The sequence below is a fragment of the Marmota flaviventris genome, chromosome 18 (assembly GCF_047511675.1).
Source record: "Marmota flaviventris isolate mMarFla1 chromosome 18, mMarFla1.hap1, whole genome shotgun sequence".
Classification (NCBI taxonomy): domain Eukaryota; kingdom Metazoa; phylum Chordata; class Mammalia; order Rodentia; family Sciuridae; genus Marmota; species Marmota flaviventris.
The window spans coordinates 5,762,979-5,785,002 of NC_092515.1; the positions used below are offsets into that span (position 1 = coordinate 5,762,979).

The 22,024-nt window shown below is 57.7% G+C and overlaps 1 protein-coding gene across 1 annotated transcript; it reads right to left on the reverse strand.

Moving 5' to 3' along the window:
- Window positions 1-337: 337 nt before the first annotated feature.
- Mybpc2 (myosin binding protein C2) lies at window positions 338-21,891 on the reverse strand. Its single transcript, XM_027920371.3, has 28 exons — window positions 21,335-21,891; window positions 19,868-19,945; window positions 19,275-19,361; window positions 18,966-19,114; window positions 18,495-18,612; window positions 17,797-17,845; window positions 17,584-17,643; window positions 15,875-16,074; window positions 15,489-15,621; window positions 14,558-14,682; window positions 14,381-14,486; window positions 12,910-13,082; window positions 10,934-11,099; window positions 9,860-9,966; window positions 9,562-9,591; window positions 9,250-9,389; window positions 8,014-8,173; window positions 7,830-7,934; window positions 7,254-7,442; window positions 6,730-6,864; window positions 4,696-4,863; window positions 4,452-4,540; window positions 4,175-4,370; window positions 3,836-3,975; window positions 2,946-3,105; window positions 2,666-2,802; window positions 1,216-1,402; window positions 338-453 (listed from the first exon to the last, which is right to left on the reverse strand). Exons 1-28 carry the CDS (start codon window positions 21,351-21,353, stop codon window positions 443-445), a joined length of 3,417 nt encoding a protein of 1,138 aa, XP_027776172.2. The 5' UTR covers window positions 21,354-21,891; the 3' UTR covers window positions 338-442.
- Window positions 21,892-22,024: the final 133 nt, after the last annotated feature.

A 22,024-nucleotide genomic window follows, 5' to 3' on the forward strand; every position in this document is an offset into this window, starting at 1 on the left:
ACCACTGACACATGGCTCCCTCAGGAGCATGGCCTTCCCGGCTGGGCCTGTGGCTCATTTTCGATTACTGCAGCTGCAGCTGCGGCCAGCCTGCCTCCCTTGGCTCTTGGTAGCTGGTCCCAGGCTCCTGCATACGGGCTGCACCTCTGCAGCTCCAACCATAAGCCATGGCCTCTGGTTGCCCCCTAAAGTCCCTGCTGCAAGACGGCAGCCCCAGTGCTGGCCTGGTTCACTGTGACTGCCCCATGGTGGTGGCTGCTAGTCCCACATTACCCACCCAGAGAGCTGGGGGACAGGAGGGGGCAGGGGAGCAGATTCAAGGAAAGACACGTGAGAGTCCAAGCAACACTGTCTTGTTGTGTGAGATAAGTAGAGGAGGGGACAGAGGCAGAGCACTCGGGCTGCAGTCAGGCTTGGTCACCTCCACAGGTTGGAGTCGGTTTCACTGCGGCACTGTGGGGACAATGAGAGAGGTGCCTAGATCTCCAGCTGTGTCCACATGACATGTTCCCGTCCAGCGACTGTCCCTCATTTCCACCCCAGAGTAGGCTGTTCTGCTATAGACAGCTACAGGACTCCCGAGGTCAGGCCATTTTTAAACAGATTCAGTTGGTTAGAAGGGACAGAAAAATGTTGGATGTTGGGGACCCCAGAAGAGCAACAGTCTAGAACTGCAGCTGCCTGGGTGTAGAGAAGTCCCTCTGAGCCCCTGCTGAGGGTCTGCAGTGAGAGTCTTCTCTCTGTTGGATGGTCACCACTGAGTACAGCCCTAAGGGGCCTGGTAGTGTCCTCTGCACTGGCCCCTGACTGGCTCCAGGCCCCAGGCGGGGGAGGTTGGAAGAGTGTTGAAGAGGCACCGTGTGTACTGAGTCCCTCGGGGGCATCTTATGGGCTGTCACAACACCAGGGGCTCCACGGCCATCCCATTCGCTCAGCCCCCAGCGCCTCTCCCCACATAGGCCCAGGCCTGCTGGAGGCCTTGGGGACACTCACTGGGCTCTCCTGCCTCTCCGCCTCTGTCCTCCTCCCCTTTGGAGAAACCTCACTGAGCTCTGGCCAGGTGGGCAGGCGCCCCTCCCTGCCTGCACGGCCCCTTGTTGCCGGCCCAGCCCTGTGCCCAGGGCCTCCCCGGGCCCCAGGCTGGCTCAGGTCTAGCATCACTTGGCACAGAGCCCCAGTCAGGTGGGGTCGGCCCGGGTGGGGACCCCTCCTCACCTCGGACATCCAGCTTGCACTCAGCCAGTGCCTCCCCCAGCTCATTGAAGGCCCGGCAGGAGTAAGTCCCCGCGTCAAAGGGCGAAGGGCGGCGGATGTTCAGCGTCAGGACCCCCTGGTGGTTGGTCATCAGGAACTTGGGGTCTTCCCTGATTTCCATCTTGTTCTTCATCCAGACCACCTTGGGCTGCCGAGGAGGGAGAAGAGGCCAACTCAGGGTGTGCCCTGGGCCATGGCAGGCGGGCTCAGGAGGCAGGTTTGGTTTCTAATCCTGCTGGGCCACCTCCTTGTCAGTTTCCTTGAACTTCCATTCTCTGACCCTCAGTCTCCTTTTCTGTACCCCACTGCACAGGTAGTGGTGAGGGCTTCCCACTGTCCTCAGCATAGCAGCCCACAGCCTGACGTGACTTGACCCCGTTACTCTCTGCCCCCACCCTCCAGGCGCTGGCTGGGTGCTGTTCCCGAAATGACCAGATGTGCTCCATCGGGCCTCCGCACTGACATTCCCTCTTCAATACTGTCCCTCCTCCTCTCGTCTCTGGTTAGCACCTGCTTGTCCTTCACTCCATTGCTCATGTCACTTCCTGACCCCTGCCCTGGGACAGGGACACTACTCTCTCAGAACTGCCTGCATTTCTTGTCACCCTTTGTAGTTTTACATTATTTGGGTGATTTTGGATCAACCCTCAGTTGATCGTTGATCCCCAACTTCTTGGACAGGAACTCCTTGTCCTATTTGTCTAGCACATAAAAAGCCTTGAAAGACTAAATGGAGCGAATGGAGGCATCGTGTCAGCTCCTGGCAGAAAGGGCTGAGCCGCGGGGGTGGGAGCAGGGGAGGGGACGACGGAGGGCGTGACTGGAGGGGGGCTGACCAATGCCTCCCTGTGAAGGGCCAGATCATAACTATGTCAGGCTTTGTGCCCCCAAGGTCTCTGTCACAGCTGCTCAGCTCTGCTGCTGTGGTGCAAAATACAAACGAAGGTATGTGGCCCACGTGCCGATAAAACTTAATTGGGAGAAACAGGCAGCAGTCAGCCTTGGCCCCTGAGCCCGAGTCGGCCAGCCCCGGGTCTGCACGGCTCCCTGGAGCTCAGGGCTGCAGGTGTCCATATTTCCCAAAGAGCAGCGGGAAGCCCTGGGGGTTCCTTGCAGATTTAGACCCCCCACCAGGTTTCTGTGTCCAAGGCACCGATGTGTGTCCTTGAGCAGGACAAGAGACCAAGTGGCCTCTCCTCAGGCTGCCAAGATAAGCTGCCCCCTGGAGGTCACACAGCAGAGAAGAGGCAGGGAGATGACTGTCTGACTTGGGCTTTGGCCAGAGGAGGGGAACAGGAAGTGGGTCACAGGGAGTGATTCCCACAGGAAGAGCTGTGGATGGGCCCGGGCTGTGGGGAGAGTCCCCGCGGGGCCCACACAGGGGCACCTGCAGGCCAGCCTGCCCCCACACCTTCGGGTGGCCTCTGACAGCACAGTTGAGAGCCGCGGAGTATCCAGCCACCACCACCCGGTCGATTAGAGGTGTGAGGAACATGGGAGGCGTCCGGAAGTCATGTTCCTTGTACTCGAGGGGTTTGAAGGTGATTCCTGGTGAGAGATGCCAGTAAGATGGCCCATCTAGACGGTCCCAGCCCCGGCCAGGGAACAGACTTGGCCATCTCCACCTTGTGGCCAGGTGCCCTCCCTTGGAGCCCCAGGGGTAACGGGGCCCCATGAGAGGGTGGCAGCACCTGTCTTGAGGATGCAGGCCGTGTTCTTAGAGACCCCAGGTGAGTCACTGAGGCCACAGATGTTCTCACTGAAAACGCGGAAGTAGTACTCATTGCCCACGATGAGGTCAGACACAGTGCAGCTGGTGTGGCGGTTGTGCTCATAGACGTTGAACCACTCCTAGTGTGGGGACAGGGGACATGGGAACATACACAAGTGGACACAGACACAGGAGGGTCATGGAGAGTTGAGAAGACCTGTCATTGACAACAGCGCTATTCACCATGGCCATCAAGGGAGACATTAGCAAAATGACAACCCTCATATATTGGAATATTATTCAGCCCTAAAAAGGAGAGAAACAGTGACGAGGGCCACCAGGGTGAACTCTGAAGACACTGAGCTCAGTGAAGAAACCAGACTACTGAAGCCCCAAGTTGATTCCACTCATGTGAAATGTCCAGAGCAGATGAGTCAATTGAGACAGCACGTGGGCAGCCTGTGGGGACTGGTGGGTGAAGTGGGGGCTGCCAATGGGGACGGGTCTCCTTTTGGAGTGATGAGATGCCTTCACACTAGATGGAGGTGGTGGCTGCAGGCCTTGGAAATGTGCTAGAAGCCCCCGGGGGCTCCTGGAACTCTGGGGCCTGGGGTATGGCTTGGTGGAACAGCCCTCGCCTGGCAGGGGTGGGGGTCTCTGGGTTCCATCCCCAGCACCACAAAGGACCAGTCAGTAAAATGGTTACTGCCTAATTCTGTTCTGTGAAGTCTATCTCAATCCAAAAAGAGCTGCATCAAGCCTCAGCCTCGAGGGCCCCCCCAGCCCCTGCCCCCTGCCCCCCCCACTCTGGCCTCCTTCCCCGGTGAATGGGACCCTGGGCTCCGCTCTCGAGGCCCTGCGTCCTCTCACCATGGTTTTCTTGTCTGCTTTCTGGACGAAGTAGCCGGTGATCTCGCTGTTCCCGTTGTCCTTGGGGGGCTGCCACTCCACCAGCGCGTTGGTGCCCCACACCTCCTTCACCTGCACGTTCTCCGGGGGCCCTGCTTTCTCTGGAAGGAGGCCCCATGGCCGCTGTCCACACGGCCCCTCAGTCCTCTCCGCTTAGACGCCCACCCATTCTGGTGCCCCAAACCTCCTCCCTCTCACCTCCTCCCACCCGTCCTCCGCCCCTCACGCCTCCCCTCCTGCCCCCTCCGCCCTTCCCCTCCTGGATCACGTCCCCCCGCCCCACCCCCACCCGCTGCGCACCCACGACCCGGATGCGGATGGTGGCAGTGTCCTTCATGTTCTCAATCTGCACGGTCAACTCGTACTCCCCGGAGTCGGAGCGGGCCGCCTGGCGCACGAAGAACACCGTGTCGAAGTCGCTGGTCCGCACGTGCACGCGCGAGGTGTCGATGGGGGCTCCGCCCTTGGTCCACACCACCTGGGGCCGGGGCTTGCCCTGGGGGAGCGGGCCAGCGGGTCAGGGGCCTGCAGCACCGTGGGGCCACCGCAGCCGCCCGTCCCGCCCCAGCCCGGGCACCTGGAAGGGGATGACGAGGTTGAGGTGCTCGCCCACTTTGCGGATGTACGTCTGGCGCAGGTGGCGCGGGAGGCGGATCTTGGGTTGCTCTGAGGGTAAGACCCAGGTGGGGGCTCAGCGCACGGCCCAGGGGACATTTGAAGGACAGAATGGGTGAGATTGTCTGGGGGAGGCCCTGGTGACCACCCAGCAAGGGCAGATGGGATGTCACTGACTTGGGTTCTAGGAGGGCTGGGTCACCCACCCACAATCTCCCGGATGGTGACCGGCTGGACCAGGGTGGCCGGCTCACTGCGACCTGCAATGTTGACCCCAACCACCCTGAAGAGGATCTTGGCTCCGGTTGGGAGATCCTTGACCGTGAAGCCACAGCGCTCCACGGGCTCCTGGTTGGCAGGAAGCCACTCCTCGGCTGCAAGAGAAGTGCCAGGCGGGTGCCTCAGTCCCGGCCTCCAAGCTCCCCCGCCCCCTGCTCACTGTCCCTCTGGTGACCTGGGCCCCAGCACAGCCAATACTGAGTATTGCCCAGCGTTCCTGTGAGGGTCCTCAGGGCAGTCATGCGTGAGTGTGTCCACCTTGCTTTGACCCATGGTCTCCCCATTTTAGGGACAAGGAAACCGAGGCCCAGAGAGCTCAGACCAGGCAGCCTGGGCAGCAGAACCAAGCACTGCTGAGCTCTGCTTAGGGGCCACTCTGAGGGCACAGCAGAAGAAGGCTGGGCAGCCACACCCAGGGCTGCCCGAGCAGGCAGCGAGGCTAGAGCTCCCTGGACTTCCGCCTCTGCTGCCGCCTCTGGGTAGGTGAGGCACTGAGGGTCAGAGCAACCACCAGGGGTGTGAGCCCTCACGGCCCAGCTCCAGAGTACCAGGCTTGGGCATAGGGGATCAGCCAGGTCAGACAGGGTGGAGTGGGCTGGCAGGGGGAAGGTACCTGTCAGGATGGGCTCTACCTCCGCCATATTAGGAGGGAGCTGACGCCTGAAGTCTCGGCCAGGGCCACACAGGCACAAAGCACAGGGACAGGAGGGCAGCCATATCTGCCTGGCTTTAAGGCCTCCCAGTGACTGGCCACATCAGAGACAGTTCCACATCTGTGGCCCTGGGGCTGGCTACAGTCAGTGTCCAGTGAGTGTTCAGGGGCCAGTGGAGAAGTGGAGGATGGAAATATGGATGATGGATGGACAGGTGGAGAGACAATATGTAGATAGGTAGACAGGCAGGCAGGCAGTCACACAGGTAGAAGAAGAAGGGAAGGGAAGAGAAGGCTGGATGGATGGGTGGGTGGATAGATACATGGGTGAAAATGTTACTGGATGGATGATGTGTAGGTGGGTGGATGAATGGGTGGGTGGATGGGTGGATGGATGGATGGGTGGATGGATGGGTGGATGGAGGATGGATGGGTGGATGGACAGATGGGTGGATGGATGGGTGGATGGAGGATGGATGGATAGATGGGTAGGTGAGTGGGGGATGGATGGATGGGTGGATGAAGGATGGATGGGTGGATGGAGGATGGGTGGATGAGTGGATGGGTGGGTGGGAGATGGATGGATGGATGGAAGATGGATAGGTGGGTGGGTGGGTGGATGAAGGATGGATGGGTGGGTGGATGCGTGGTTGGGGGATGGATTGATGGGTGGTTGGGGGGTGGATGGATGGATGGGTGGGTGGATGGATGGATGGGTAGTTGGGGGGTGGATGGATGGGTGGATGGATGGATGGGTGGGTGGATGGATGGATGGGTAGTTGGGGGGTGGATGGATGGATGGGTGGGTGGGTGGATGGATGGGTGGTTGGGGGGTGGATGGATGATGGATGGGTGGATGGATGGATGGATCAGTAGCTGGATGATCCAAAAGATTTTCCAATGGAAAGAAGGATGGACAGATGACTGACTAGGCAAGTGGAAGGAAGGATGGAAAGGAGGGAGGGAGGGAAAGAGAGAGAGGGAGAAATAAAAAGGGAAAAGGAAGAAGGAAATATGGCTGTCTGGCTGGATGGAAGGAAAGAGGGAAGCATGTAGGTATGTGTAGTAGATCAATGGCTGGAAGGACAGAAGGACACATGAAGAGCCATTGCTGTGCGGGGGCACGGGGAGAGAGGAGAAGCTGGCCTGAGGGTTTGGCTTGACCGGTCCTTCCTGCAATCCACGCCAGTACAGACATGGGGCGAGAGGCTCCCTCCCCAGGTGCCTCTTGCTGCCCAACCCCTATCAGCTCCCTGGACAGGGCTCCCTTTGGGGCCCCCTTGGGCCACCACCCCGCCAGGGCACTCACAGCCCTCGAGGCAGTACTCCACCAGGTACCCGTCGATGCCGCCGGCCCCGATCCTGTCCGGGGGCCTCCACTTGAGCGTGGTGGTGGTGTCTGTCACGTCCTCCACTGTCAGGTGCAGGGGTGCACTCGTGGGGGCTGTAGGAGCCAGGGAAAGGGGTGTGGGATAAATGAAGGGTCAGGGTCAGCAGAAAGGGGCAGGGGTCAGAGGTGGAATCAGTCCGGTTGGGAAGGGGGTTGCGGGGCTGACTGAAAGTGCATGAGCAAGGAATGTCATCCGGGAGCCCGACTCAGGTCAGGGCTGGTGCCCGCCTGGCAGGCAGAGGCCACCGAGGTATCCAGGCATCAGCACGAATCTAGGGTGGTGGGGACCAGTGGTTAGTGCATGGGATCAAGAGGAGAGGAGGAGGGTGGGGTGGGTGTTGATGGTTGGGTCAATGAGGGCCCAGAAATCCGCAGTCTGTAGGGTCAGAGGTCAGGGTGCAGGTGCGAGGGGGACAGGGCAGTGAGGGGTCCAGAGGCATCACCAATGGGCATGAAGGGCTTCGTGTTCATGCTGGGCTGGGAGACGCCGATGGCATTGACAGCAAAGACCCTCATCTCGTAGAGGATGCCCTCGATCATCTTGGTGGACTCGTAGGTCGTCTCCGTGAACACCTCGAAGTTCAGCTTCATCCAGCGCTGAGAGCCCTTCTTCTTCCGCTCCAGGAGGTACCCTGAGGACTCCCCAAGCAGAGGAGTGGGGATCATGGAGAGGTCGTGGGGTCACAGGCCACTGGGACAGTGAAGGTGCCATCAAAAGGCTCCCATGGCCCATGGAGGCCTTAGGCCACAGGTCTTGGGTTGGTCTCTGGCACACAAAGCATTCCAAGGCCACCCCTCATAGGGTCAGGAGTCAAGAAGGTCACAGGTCATGAATCAGGGGGTCGGTGCATAGAAAGTCCCAGGCCTGTCCCGGGTTGTCGGGATGAAGAACAGTGTTGGACAGGCAGAGACCTGGGTTTCCATCAAAGGTGGACCCAAGGCCCAGGCCCATGAGGACATCGAGGAGAAGCAGAGACTAAGGCAGCTCAGAGTCGTGGGGATGGCCCACAGGCACTCACCAGTGACTGGCTGTCCCCCATCATACTTAGGTGGCTCCCAGACCAGGATGGCCCAATCCTCTCCCACCGATGTGACACGCACAGCCTCCGGGGGATCTGGGACATCTGGGAGACGAGAGAGTCAGGTGACCCTTCCAGACATCAGGAAGCCACCCACTGGCTTGGCCCTTGGCCCTCTGCTCACCCACAACCCGCAAGAAGATGGAGGCCACATCCTCGCCCGCGGGGTTGGTGACTTTGATGGTGTAGCGTCCCTCATCAGCGCGCTCAGCACTCTCAATGACGAAGCTGCTGCAGTCCACACGCTGCTCGATGCGGGTCCTGCCCTCGGTGACTGAGAACACCTGGACAGGCAGCAGATGGCCTTGCTGCATCAGCTCTCCACCCAGGCCTGCCCCATCTCTCCTGTGCTCAAAATCCTGCAGGGGCTCCCCTCGCCCAGTTTGCGTGAGGCCTGCGTGAGGCCCAGGGGCCCTTCAGGTCTGCACACAGCCCACCATTCCCTACGGCCCTCTCACCCTCCAAATACTGTCCCTCATTAAAAAACACCAGATGGTCTGGTCCCCGAAGTCTTGCAAGGCTGTTCCCTGTGCATGCAGCCAGATCCTCTTAGACACCCAGAAGTCACCTCTTCCAGGACGCGCTCTTGGAAGCCCCCAGCTGAATGTGAGCATCCCTCCCTATCCTTGGAGCTCCTGCTCGCTCCCTTTATCTCAGCCCCAGAACCCTAGGTGACTGCTGCTTGGCTCACATCTGCCTCTCCAAGAGGGAAGGCCCGCAGGGGCGGCGGCTGCGTCTGATGCATGGTTGCAACCTCGGCACTACCAGAGAGCCTGGCCCAGGAAGCCTCAGAGGATGCTGGTGAGTGAATGAGCAAGTGAGCGCAGACTAAGCTAGTCTGTCCACTTTACAGAAGGGGAAACAAGCACAGAACCTACCCAGGGTCTGGTACATACACAGTCACAATGGTGGATGGAAAGATGGATGGATGGATGGATGGATAGATGCATATCTAGCTAAACAGATGAGTTTCTAGATGAATGGATAGATAACTGAATTGATAGATGGTTAAATGGTCAAATGAATTAATTATTTCACGAGTGGATGGATGGATGAATTAATCAATTAACAGATGCATGAAAGGATGGATGGTTGGATGAGTTACTGGATGGGTGACCTAGTTGATCCATGATTAATTAGCTGTTGGGCAGATAATGGAAGGAGTACCCACCCTGTGCCAGGCGCCTACCAGGTGGTGTACAAATATAATTCTCCAATCTTCAAAACAACTCCATGAAGAAGGAATCCTTGTCCTTATTTCATACAGGATAAAACTGAGGCTCAGAAAGGGCAAGAAACTTGCCTGGCGTCACCCAGCAGAGCTAAGAGGAAGAGGAACGCGGCGGAAGCCCCAACCTACATCATCTCCCTTCATCCAGGTGGCGACAGGAGGGGGCTCCCCTGTGATGGCCACATCCAGCCTCAGTTTGTTCCCAGCCACAACCACAATGGAGTTCTCTGAGGTCTTCCCCGAGCAGTCCAGGTGGATCTTCGGTGGTTCTGGAGGTGCCGAAAGACACTAGGGACCTTGACAGGCAGTCAGACCCCAGCCCACGAGAGCAGCCCCTGAGAAGCTGGGTTCCCAGAGTGGCCGAGGCCCAGGGGCCAGCCCAGCCCCCTCCCTCAGGCTGAGCGTGGGTTCCCAGCCCACCAGAGCAGACCTGGTCCTCACCTTGCTTGGGGACGTACTCCACCTTGATTTCTGGAAGAGCAGAAAGACGGTGATTAGGTCGAAGCCATCAGCACCCTCCTCCCACCTTCACAGCCCAGAGGCAGAGGTGAACATGTGGCAGAAACCCTGGGAACTGGTGCCACCGCTCCCCGTTGAGTAACTGTGCTGTCTCCCATCACCTCATCTGACCCCCCCCCCAGCTCCGTGACACGCGCTGTACGTTAGGGAGGCATCTGGGGTCCTCAGGTCTGGGAGGGTGTGTTCTGTATCCCTGGGGCACAGGAAGGGGCATCTTTACCTAGGAAGTTGAGCTTGGCCGAGAGGGACAGGGCGTAGCCATCAGGCACAAACGTGTAGTCGCCCTCGTCCTCAGGACGGACGTCGTCAATCACCAGCTTGTGGAACCTGAAGGGTGGAGGGAGCAGGGTGGGGAGGCGGGTCTGCCCCCACTCCTTCCTTCAATGCCAGCGTGAGAAACACCCTCCTCAGTGCAATCTACATGCCCATCATTTTTATTCATGGCTTTAGGATGCTATGGCCTGGGTTTGAGTCCCACTTACTAGCAGTGTGACATTGGGCAAGTTACTCAATCTCTCTGTGCCTCTATTTCTTCATGCATAAATAGGGGTAATGATAACACTGTACGTAGGGGTTGTTGAACAGCATCTAGAGAGGTGCCTGGCACACAGCAAGTGCCCTACAGATGTCAGGACAGCTGTCTTTAGCGCTCCTGGTTCCTTCCACAGAACACAGAGAAAGTCTGCGTCCTTCAGGAGTATTGCCGAGAAAACCAGGAGGGCGTGGCTGCATGCTGCAGGTGGCAGGTGCTGATCTCAGGTGTGACGTGCACCTGTTGAACTCCAGCCTCTTGCTGTCCTAGCCGGAACCCCCGTGGCCCCAGGCACCCCCCACACATGGCCCTGTGGCCAGGCCTGTCCCCACCACAAGCTGCAGTCTTCTTCCCACCCCTTGAGCCTGGTCTGGCCTGGCACTTTCTTTGCCCAGTAGATTATGGGCAAGTGACACTGAGACAGTTCCCAGCACAGGCCACTGGGCCCACCTTCACTTCTCCACTCTCTGGGGACCTCTGCCTCTCGTGCGGCCTCTGCTTCTGCCACGGAATAGCCAAGACTCGCCTCCTGGATGGGAGGCTACATGGACCAGAGTGCTGTCAGCTGAACCGTCCCACCTGAGGTCCTCACGGAGCCCAGGCAGGACCAGGGGACATTTGCCGGCCACACAGGCAGGAGGGAGGCCCCCTGCCAACCCACACACTCACGAGGAGGTCAGCCCTGGCTCTTGTGAACCAGGAAGAGGGCCCACAGCCGCCAAGGAGCGACAGCCACCGCGCCCGGCCCTCCACGCTCCTCACCTGCCTATGTGGGAGATGGTGATCCTCTTGCTGGGCCGCACCTCCACCCCATTCTTGTACCACTTGCCTGTCACCTTCTCATCGGACACCTCACACTTGAACACAGCCTGCTCCGAGGCCTTCACGGTCAGATCCGCGATGTCCTGCAGGACCTCCAGCTGTTTCTCTGAGCAAAAGGGAGGCGGGGCCGTCACTACTCCAGATGGCCCGCAGACTCATGCGCACCCGCACCCGAGGCTCTGGCCCTGCAGGGCAGCCTGGACCACTCGGAAGCCACCACTGGCCCTGGGTGGTCCTGTCCTGGTGGGGAGGCTGAACAAGGCCCACCATGAGAGGGAGTAAGGTGGCATGGGAAGAATCCACAGAGGATGCAGAAGAGACTCCCAGGAAGAGGGAACGCTGTGCTGTGTGGGGGGGCCCCAGGCGGGGTGGGGGTGGCTTAGTGGCACAGCACTTGCCTGGCAGGCTCAAGGCCTTGGGTTCAGTTCAATTCCCAGTACTGAAAAAAAAATAAAAGGACTCTGTCTCTGAGTGGGACAGGGGCCACCAGAGGAGACTGCGTTAAATGCTTGTCTCTTATTAAATAAGATGCCTGATTTAGAGCAAAGTGATTATAGGGTTTAGACAGAGGAGCGGCGCTCTTCCAGCCATCCTGATCCCCTCTGCAGCTGTAAAAGCAAACACATCCCTGTCCCTCGGGATTGGCAGGGCATTGATTCCAGGCTCCCTGCAGATACCAGAGCGGCAGATGTTCCAGTCCCTCGTAGTAAATGGCACAGTGTCTGTGCATAACCTCAGGTCCCTGTGCTCTCAGTCATCTCTGGACGACCTGCACAGCCCGACACAACCGAAGTATGCACTTCAGATGGTCACAGGTTAACGACAAGGAAAGGGTCTGTGTGCTCAGCTCAGCTGCAGGCCCCAGAGGGATGCGAGGGACATGGCTGCTGGAACCCGGGGTTGCAGAACCTGGGGCCCGGGGCGCGTGCTTGTTCTTCTCTTCTTTCTCTGTCTTTATACATATGGTGACTTGTTTGTTTTGCACCTGTCAGTTGATCTTGGAAATCCATCCTTCCATTCCAGGAAATTCAGCTCTCTTCTTTCCTTTTTTTCTTTTTCTGAGATGGGGATGCTCTAAATTGCCCAGGCTGCCCTCAAGCTCACTACCCTCCTGCCTCAGGCTCCAGAGTCCCTGGGGTTACAGGTGCATGCCACCACATGGGCTCCGTGTTGTCATTTATTATGGTAACGCAGGGACACCCCGTCATCTCCTTGGCCCACACGTGACAGGGTTTGTTGGGGTTTTGTTTGTTTGCAGTGCTGGTCTTGAACCCAGGGCCTCACACATGCCAGGCAAGCATGCTACCACTGAGAGACACCCTGCACTTGTCATTTTATTTTGAGACAGGGTCTAAGTTGCCGAGGCTGTCCTTGAATTTGCCATCCTCCTGCCTCAGCCTCCATAGTCGCCGGGATCACAGGCATGCACCACCAACTGGGCTTATTGGTTTGTTTTCGCCATTCATTTGTATAGACCTACAGACTCGAGCAACTTGCACAAACAATGCAGAGTCCTTTGGACCCTTCTCCCAACATCCCCCAGCGGTGACACCTTACATGACTGTGAACCAAAATCCCAGCCAGGATGTCACCAACTGTGCCTGTGAGCTGGATGACACCTGGTGCTCAGTGTTCACCACAGTTTAGGTAAACGAGGCTGCCTCAAAGGTATGAGGTGTAGAGAGGTCACTGTAAGGGGACGAGTATGGACCTGGCAGCCAGTGAGGAGACTGCTACAGGCACGAGGTAACAGGGGCCTGGGCCAGGAAGGGGCAGCTGAAGATGTACTTTGAAGATGGGACAAACAGGATTTCCCTGGGGTTGAAGGCAGGGTGGGAGGATCTGGTTCAGCTCCCAGATTTGGGGCCCAGGCCATGGGGGGCTGCAAGGAGAGGCCCCACCGCCCGAGCCCTCACCTTCCACAATGAGGTCAGCTTCACACTGGCCGCCATTGGTCATGACCTGATAGCGGCCCCCATCCTCCAGGCTCACGTCGGAGTAGATGAGGATATGGCGCTTCCCGTCCTTCTTGAAGCGGTACCGGGCCTTGAAGGAGTCCTCCCGTGTCAGCTCCACGCCGTCCTTCATCCTGGGTGGACGCACATGAGAGGGGGTGTAAGGGGCCCGCTCAGCTCTGGGCCTGGTCTTGGAGGTGATTGGGGAACCAGAGCAGAGGGACTGAGGGAAGGTCACAGGAGGAAGGGAGACAGGGGATGGTAGAGACATCTGGAGGGCTGGCAGGGTCCCAGGGGAAGTCAGAGGAGAGGTCAGGGACACAGAAGGAGGCCATGGGTAGAGGTCAGAGCACAGTGGAAACCTGACGGTCTCAGAGAGATGTCCAACACTGACCCCGGTTCGTGGTGCTTCTCCCACTGGGATCCCTCCCACGTCACCCTGCCGCCTTGTCACACAGATCTCAATTGCAACCCAGGAAGGACCCCTCCAGGAAGCCTGTCCAGACTCCCGAGTCCCTTCCCCCTTTGAAAACGCTACAGCATCTCTCTGCTCCTCTCAATCACTTGTCAAAGAAGAACTTGTATATTTATTCGCATGAAATGTGATGAATGCCTGCCTGTCTCCTTACACACATGTGCACACACACACACACACCACCAATTTTCCAGATTATAAGGGCCACAGAGGTAGGCACCAGGCTGATTTTTTAAAACTATTTTTTTAGTTGTAGACGGGCACCTTTATTTTATTTACTTATTTTTATGTATGAGGATCAAACCCAAGGCCTCACACGTGCTAGGCAAGTGCTCTGCCACTGAGCCACAACCCCAGCCCTGATATATTTTTAGTAGAAGAGCACAACCTGCTATAGGTGCTTAATAAATATTTGCTGGATGGGTGAATCAATATATGGATGAATGAATGAAGGGGCAGAAGGTGGGCAAGTGGGTAGAAGGGTGGATAAGCGGATGGAGGGTTAGAGAACCATCCAAATGGACAAGGCAATGAATGGGTGAATCCATGGAGGTAAGTGTGTGACTGGATGATGGGAGATGGGTGGAGGGAAAGGGGAATGCAGGGATTATGAGTGGATGGAGGGTTGGGGATCTCCTTGAATGGATGAGGAGGTGGATGGGCCGATGGATGAATTAATGAATGGGACGGATGGATGGAAGGTAGATGAATAGCCAGACCTAAGGACAGATGATGGACTACATGGATGAATAAATATTTAACAAAACAACAGGGACCAAGGAATAGACCCTGAAAATGATGGGTCAAGGTCAGAAGTCCCAGAAAGAGGCACTGAGGAAAGGTCAACATTTGAAGAGAAAGGCTGGGTAAAGGTCAGGAACGTCCCTGGTGGTGCCAGCGCCCATCAGGATCAGGGCTGAGACACCTATTTGGAGCTCAGGGGTCAAGGTCACTCACCACATGACCTGGGCACCCTCTTCTGACACCTCGACCGCCATTTCCACACGGTCGCCCACAAACACCTGCTGGTCCTCCAGGGGTGTGACGATCAGGACTGGAGGCTCTGTGTGGTGGGGGGACTGAGGTCAGTGGTGTCGGGTCCCCCTAAAGAGCTCCACCCCTCTCCACACTCACCTTTGACGAACAGCTCCGTGAAGCACTTCTCATCCTTGACAACCACCTCGTAGGCCGCGTCGTCAGCCAGTGTGCACTTATTAATGGTAAGGATTCGCTTCTTACCAACATTCTCGAACACGTACCTGGCGCAGAGAGCTCACCTCAACCCGTGCACAGAGGAAGGCCTTGCCCCAGGCAGCTCTGCCCAACTATTCTCAGAACACATGTCCCTCTCCAAGTCAAGGTGTGTGGGAGCAGTAGAGAGCCCATTTCATTATGTGAACAACCAGAGTGAAAATACCAACTGTCCACTTGCATCCTCCCTCCTTTCCTTTGAGCAGGGGCACATGACCACCCACTTAGAGAATTACATTTTCCAGCTTCCTTTGCTCAAGGATGGACAGAAGACTAAGTCTGAGCCAGTGGAATGTGAGTAGAAGTCATGTGGGCTCCTTCCAGGAGGATGAGGCAGTAGGACTGCAAATTTGAGGTCAGCCTCAGAAACTTAGTGAGTCCCTAAACAACTTAGTGAAACCCTGTCTCAAAATTTAAAAAAAAATAAAATGAAATAAAAAAGGCTGGGGATTTGGCTTAGTGGTAAATTGCCCCTGGGTTAAATCCCCAATACCCCACTCCAAAAAAAAAAAAATGCTCATTATAGCCAGGTGTGGTGCTGCACACCTGGAATCCAAGCAACTTGGGAGGCTACAGCAGGATCACAAGTTCAAGGCCAGCCTGAGTAACTTATGGAGACTCTGTCTCAAAATAAAAAATAAAAATGGCTAGAGTTGCAAATCAATGGTAGAGTGTCCCTAGGTTCCACAGCCCCAGTATTGGGGGGGGGGGGCTTATTATAGAAAAAATAGCAAAGCAAAAAAAGAAACCCATCCTTATTGCTGGGTGTTCTTTCTGGACTGGATTTCAACCAGGCAGCAAGCCCCACGCGTACTTGCTGCTTGGTTTGATCTCCTGGCCATTCTTGAACCACTTGAGAGGAAGGTCTGGGTCGCTGATCTCCACCACCAGCTTGATCTTGTTGCCCCTGTCCACCTGGTAGGCGGGGTCCAGCTTTTTTGTGAAGGCTGCACGTGGAGAGAAGCACAGGGGCTAGAGATGAGGAGCCTCACCACCCTGGGCACCGAGGAGAAGCCACATCTCCCTCCCCAGGCCACGGGCTCTCCGAGGTCAAGGTCAGGGGCCTCCTGTGAACCTCCCTGAGAGCAAGATTCAGCTACTCCCCGGCTGGGGTCTCCAAGATAGGTCCCGTGTCCAGACAGCAGGTGCCCATGGTTCTGGGGTCCCTGTGGATGGGCCTCCTCCGCTCAGAGTACTGACCTGCGCTCTTCTTGACCTCGACCTTGGCCTTCTTGAGCCGCTTCAGCATGCCCCGGAGGTCGGTGATGCCGTACTGGAAGGCGATTTTCTCATACTCGCTCTTCTTGGCCCCTTTCAGGAGCTCCCAGATCTCCGGGGGGATGCCCAGGTCGTCGTCGTCCTTCTTCTTCTTCTTCTTCTTCTCCTCCTCGACCACCTCCCTGAGGGCGGGAGGCAGGCCGAAGCCACCAGGAGTGAGAAGGTGAGCGAGCGTCTCCTCTGCTTGCTTGCTTGCTGTGGGACTTACCCAAGTCACCTTCTCTCTCTGGCCTTCCACTGTCCCACCCCAGCCTCCTCCTAGGCCTCTGTTCTCCAGCCTCCTCCCCTCTCCACATGGCCCCTCGGATGCCATCCCTAGGCTGCTGAGAGCTCTCACAGCCCCCATGCGACTGCCCTCAAGAGGAAGGCCCCACTCCCCAGCCTGGCGGTCACATACCCACCCACCCTTCCAGCACTGCCCCCACAGGACAGATGAGCGGGCACATAAAATAGAGCAACGGGTGAGTGACAGATGCGTCAATGGATGGGGAAGCAGAAAGACAGGCGGGGGGTTGATGGGAGGTGGCTGGCTGAGGGGATGGGCTGGTGGCTAGCCAGAAACGTGGGCAGCTGGGTGAATCTGTTGATGGGAGGTGGCCCAGGCAGTGGTTGACTGGCCAGGGAAACGGGTGAGTGGATTAGTAAATGGGGCTGGTTATGGGGTGGGTGGGGGAGTGGGGGATGGAGAGGTTGACCAGCAGGTGGTGAGCACTACATGGGGCAGCATGACATGACCATCATTCAGTCATTTTTGACCTAGAGAACACTGATTTCCTCCAGTTCAACCTAACAGAGAGCTACGGGTGGGGGATGCAATGTCTCAATGGAGAAGTGAACGGCTGGTAGAAGGATGTCTGGATAGACAGATGGGGGATGAGTAGATAGGCAGACAGGATACTGGATGTGGTTGGGAGAGAGAGAGGGTACAGATGGCTAGATGGATGGGAAGGTGGGAAGGTGGATGGATGTAAGGATGGATGCGAGGTGGAGAGGAGGACAGGAAGGGACCTCATCAGGTGGAGAAGTATATGAAGCAGGGAGGTGCAGGACGAACTGATGGACTGACATGGATGGCTGAGCATAATGGCAATTAGGTGGATGGACAGGCGGAAAGATGGTGGGTAGATTAAGGGATATGTGAGTGGGGGTATTGAGAAATGGGAAGATGGGTGAATAGATGAATTAGTGGATGGGTGGATGGATAGATGAATGGGTGGGTGGGTGGATGGATGGATGGGTAGGTGGATGGACAGACGGATGGACTGGTGGGTGGGACAAGAGGATGCACAGATGGTTGGTTGGATGAGTGGGTGGATATGGAAGTGAACTGGAGCCTGAGTGATCAGGAGAGTGGATGTGGGGTCATGGGTTAAAGAGGAGTAGGTAGGCTAATTGGTGGGCAGGTGGTGGACTGGGTGAGGTTGTGGGCAGGGGCAAGGGGAACAGCTGTGTAGGTGGGTAGTGAATCGACAGGTGACTGGATGGGTTGGCAGGTAGGAACTGAACAGAGGGAGAAAATGATGGAGGGAGAAGCAGAGAATCCGGGAGAATTTGGAAGTAACAGGCAGTGGAGCTTCGCCCGCCATCCTCCTCCCTTGGGTCCCCAACTCCCCTCTGTGAAGTGGGCTCACCTCTTCTTCAACAGGCCGCTGAAATCCAGCTCACCAGCATCCTCTGGCTTCCCTTCACCCCTGTGGCCATTGAGAGGGGAAGTGAACCTCACTGAGATTCATCCTGGGGTCCCCACTCCCTGCCTTCCATGATCCTCCCTTCTCCCACATTTCCACCGCCCATGATCCTTGGCACCAGGAGATCCCCTCTCCCCGGAATCCAAAACCACTTACGTTCGCTTGAAGCTTTCCAGGCTCTGCCCAGAGGCGTCCTGACGGGGTGCTGGGAGAGGACAATTGGGGAGAGGGAAGGTGAGCAGGAGGCGATCTAAGAACAGGAGCTCCTCTCCAGGCCCGGAGGCTCTCCCAGGCCCCTTTCCTCTGCCTGCCGGACCAGCACGCCCTCCTGCCTGGGCCTGGCCCCTCCACTCCCAGTCCCACTCACTCACATCCCTGGCCACCAGAACTGTCCCTCGGCAGCTTGCACCGCTCCCTCCGGGGCCTGGGCAGCCTCATCCTCTGCACCCCTCATATCTAAGCCCCCCACGTCCTGAGCTCAGACTCCCTAATGCCCTCAGAGCTCATACCTGTGCCCCCATGTGTAGCCTCCTGTTCGTCCCCTATACCCTCGCCCTCAGCCCACACCCCCGCGTTCTCTACACCAGGACGCCCTCATCCCCCAAGCCTTGATCCCACTGGCTCAAGCCTGGAGTCTGCTCACCTCCGAGGATTTCACAGGCCGGACACTTTCCCCCTGAACCTATAGCTCCTCCTCTAGCCCGTGGATGGTCTCCCCGGTTTTGAATACCATGAACCCTGGATCTCTACTCCCAGATCCACACACCCAGCCTCCCCACATGTCTCCACAATCTCCCTACACCCCCAAGCCCAGACCCACAAACCTCTACCCCACCACACCCCCGCCAGCGTACCCTCCACATCAATGTTGAAGCTACAGCTGTCACAGATGTCCTTGGCTTTGACCTCAAGGCGGTAATCCCCACGGTCCCCCAGTACCACCTTCCCAATGTGCAGCTCCACAGCGTACACCTGGGGGCCAGGGCCAGGGGTGTGGATACACTGGACTACCCCACAGCCCCTCACCTCCCCCAAGCCCACTTCAGAACTGTGCCCAAGTCCTCACCCCTACCCAACCCAGGGGCCTTGAAGGCCTAGCACAGGGGCCTCAGCACCCAGTGGCCAGCTCAGTCTCTCCTGGCTGGACAATCTTGACTCCTGGGCCCAAATGACCACACTCAAGTGCACTATACCCAACCCCAAACACCCCCCACTGCTCAACAGAGCCTCCACCCAGGGGGCTCCAGGCCACAGCTGTGCCTCAAATAATAGGCCTGCTCGGCCCCCAGCCCGCCCGCGCACCCCCCATACTGTGGAGTCCTCACATTACTGGCAGAGTCGTGGGACTCCTTGAAGGAGAATCGGGCCCCACTCTTGCTGCCCAGCTCTAGCCACTTGCCCTTGAACCACTTGATGGCCGGTTTGGCAGGAAGCTCCTTCCCGTTCACCTTGGCTGTGATCACAGCATCCTTTCCTGGGTAGGGTGAAGGGACAGCCATCAGGATCCCCAGAACTCTTCAGAGGGGGACTGTGAGCTTGAGAGACCCAGTGCCTCCTCCCTCAGACCCAGGGTCCAGGCCCAGCCCCCTCCCTCAGACCTGGGGTCCAGGCCCAGCCTCCTTCAGGCCCCTCACCAGTCTCCACGGATACAGAGTCTGGCTTTTGCAGGAAAATGCCAGTGGGCTCCTCAGCAGTCGGGGACTGGTCCTCAGGTGGGGCTTCTGCTCAGGAGACAGGATTAGGATATCAGAGAGTGGCTAGGGTCGAGCAGCAGGGCATGGGGAAGAGGCCCCCTGTTCAGTAGACTCAGAGACCATGGGGGCAGAGTGGCTTTTCCTGAACTGGGAAAGACCGTGTGTCCTATAGCTGCCTGTGTGACCTAACTAGACTCCCCCAGCCCTTTAGCCTCGGCTTCCCCGTATGTGAACCAGAGGGTGTACACTAAATGGTCCTTTAGGGTAGGAGAGGCTTAAAGATGGACTGGGGCATTCGGAGCTGGGCAGGACGTGGTGACCAACTAGCCAGTTGATGGGAGCCTGAGGCCAGGCTGAGGGGCTGGCGCTCTCCTAGCACTAGGGAGCCATGGCAGACTGTGAGCAGGGAGGGCTGGTCACCTCTGGTGCTGTGTGGGGACAGACCAAAGGAAAAAGACCAGGAAGAGGCTGGGGAGAGGGCACAGAGGAGTGCAAGAGGGAGACGGGATGACAGGCCAGGGATACCCTCTCACCTTTGGGGGGCTCTGCAGGAGCCTCCTTAGGGGGAACTTCTTTGGGGGCATCTTTGCCTTTTGGGACCTTTTTGGCTGCTGAGATAGGAAATGTTCACACTTGAGCATGTGCTGGCCACCTTCCTCCCTCAGACCCAGGGGTCCATGCCCCAGCCCCCATCTCTCAGACTCAGGGTCCAGGCCCAGCCCTCCTCCCTCAGACCCAGGGGTCCAGGCCCAGGAGTCCAGGCCCCAGCCCTCTCCCTCAGACCCAGGAGTCCAGGCCCAGCCCTCCTCCCTCAGACCCAGGGGTCCAGGCCCCAGCCCCCCTTCCTCAGACCCAGAAGTGGGGGGTGGGCATTCTAGGTGTAAATTTATATCTAATCCTGAGTCTGTGAGATCAGGTTTCCCCTACCCCAGGCAGGTGGTGCCCCAGCTACCCAGGCCACTGGGCCCTGACCTTTTGGTTTCTGGGGGTATAATTAGCTCTTCCTCTAGGCTAGAAACTGGACACCTCCTGCTGACCACAGCAGCCTTCCCTGGGGTGCTGGTTCCATGGGGGCGCAGGGGCAGAAAGGGGCTGGACCCCCACCCCACTCCTGGTTGGCCTGATGCCAGGGGACGCAACACGCCAAGAAGAGGTCCACCACCCAGGGCCTGTCTCCTGTGCAGACTTCCTCATAGAGAGGGAGCCCATGCCTCTACAGAGAAGTGCCCTCCAGTCCCATTGGAAGAGGGACCTCCCAAACTGTACAGAAAGAAAGGGCTCCAGGGCTGGGTGTGGCTCAGTGGCACTGTGCTTGCCCAGGAAATGCAAGGCCCTAGGTTTGATCCCCAGAACTGCAAAAGAGAAAAAGAAAGATCTTGGGTTCCTATTCCAAGAAGATCCCCTAATTCCTACACAGGGCAGCCCCAATTCCCATGGAAAGAGGGCTCTCCACCTCCTTATTGGAGAAGAGTCCCAAGTCCCATGCAGACCGGAACCCCTAAGCTCTATACCCACCCACGATCACTCCTAAAAAGATTCAGTCTTCATCCAGGGAGGAAGCCCCATCCCTGCCTAGAGGATACCCCCTCCAAATGCAAAGGACCCCACCACCACGCAGACTCCCCAATCCACATTCCAGAGACCCTTCCCCCACTGAGAAAAAGGAACCCTGATTTACAATCAGAGAATCCCCATTCACCTGAAATGGATCCCTAATCCGCTACAAAAAAACCCTCTTTTTTGCAGGGGGAGGGGACCCCCCTATCCTACAAAGACATGCAACACCTCCACCTCACACAGGAAGGAATCTCCCCCAGCTTTCCACACAGGGACAACCTACTCAGATATGGGGCCCCCATCCCACGTAAAATAAATAAATAAATAAACATTTCCTCACAGAGAAAGCACCCCATTCTCCCCAACTCACAAAAACAGGAGCCCCAAATCCCCATTTAGAAAAGAAGACCCATCGTCTCTTAGAAAGGGGTCCTGGTAGCCACCTGGTTTGGCCTCAGGCATGGCTGCGGATCTCTTCCGGCTCCTCTGACCCAGCCGCCTCTAGCCAGGCCCTAGGGAGGACAGGTGGGACCACAAGGGGGGGGGGGCTTTAAGAAGTCCGGGGACTCCCAGGAGGCTCCGGGAGGCATCGGAAGGCTGCCCCACATTCCTCGTGCGTGCTCTAAAGGGCGAGAAATAACAGCTGGACAGAGATAGATGGGTGAACGCCAGGTCCGCGTGGAGGACAGGCCGCGGGGCTCAAGACACCTGGTTCGGAGGGAGGAGGTGCCAGGAGCGGGGACATCAGGGTCTCGGGTAGGAGGGGGCTGGGTGCCCTGAATCGTAAGTCCGGGAGCAGAGGAACCCGGGCCCCGGGTTCTGGTTCTCGGTCCCGAAGAAGGAAAGAGGAGGCGGAGGAGGGCCAGGATGCCTGGGTCCTGGGAGGGGGCAAGGGAGGGGCGGGGGTCCTAGGTGGGTGAGGCCGGGAGTCAGAGGCTGGCGTGGGGGTTGGGGAGAGACATCTAGAAAGCCATTCTTAGTATCTGCAAGTCAGGAGTTTTCGGGAAACCAGAGCCGGGAGGGAGGGTCCGGTTTCCCAGCGTAGGCAGGACAACTGTCGGGGGGAGGAGGTCTCTGTGACCCCAGGGAGCGCACTGGGGCTCTGGGACTCCCGCGTCCCGCTCGGCGGGCGT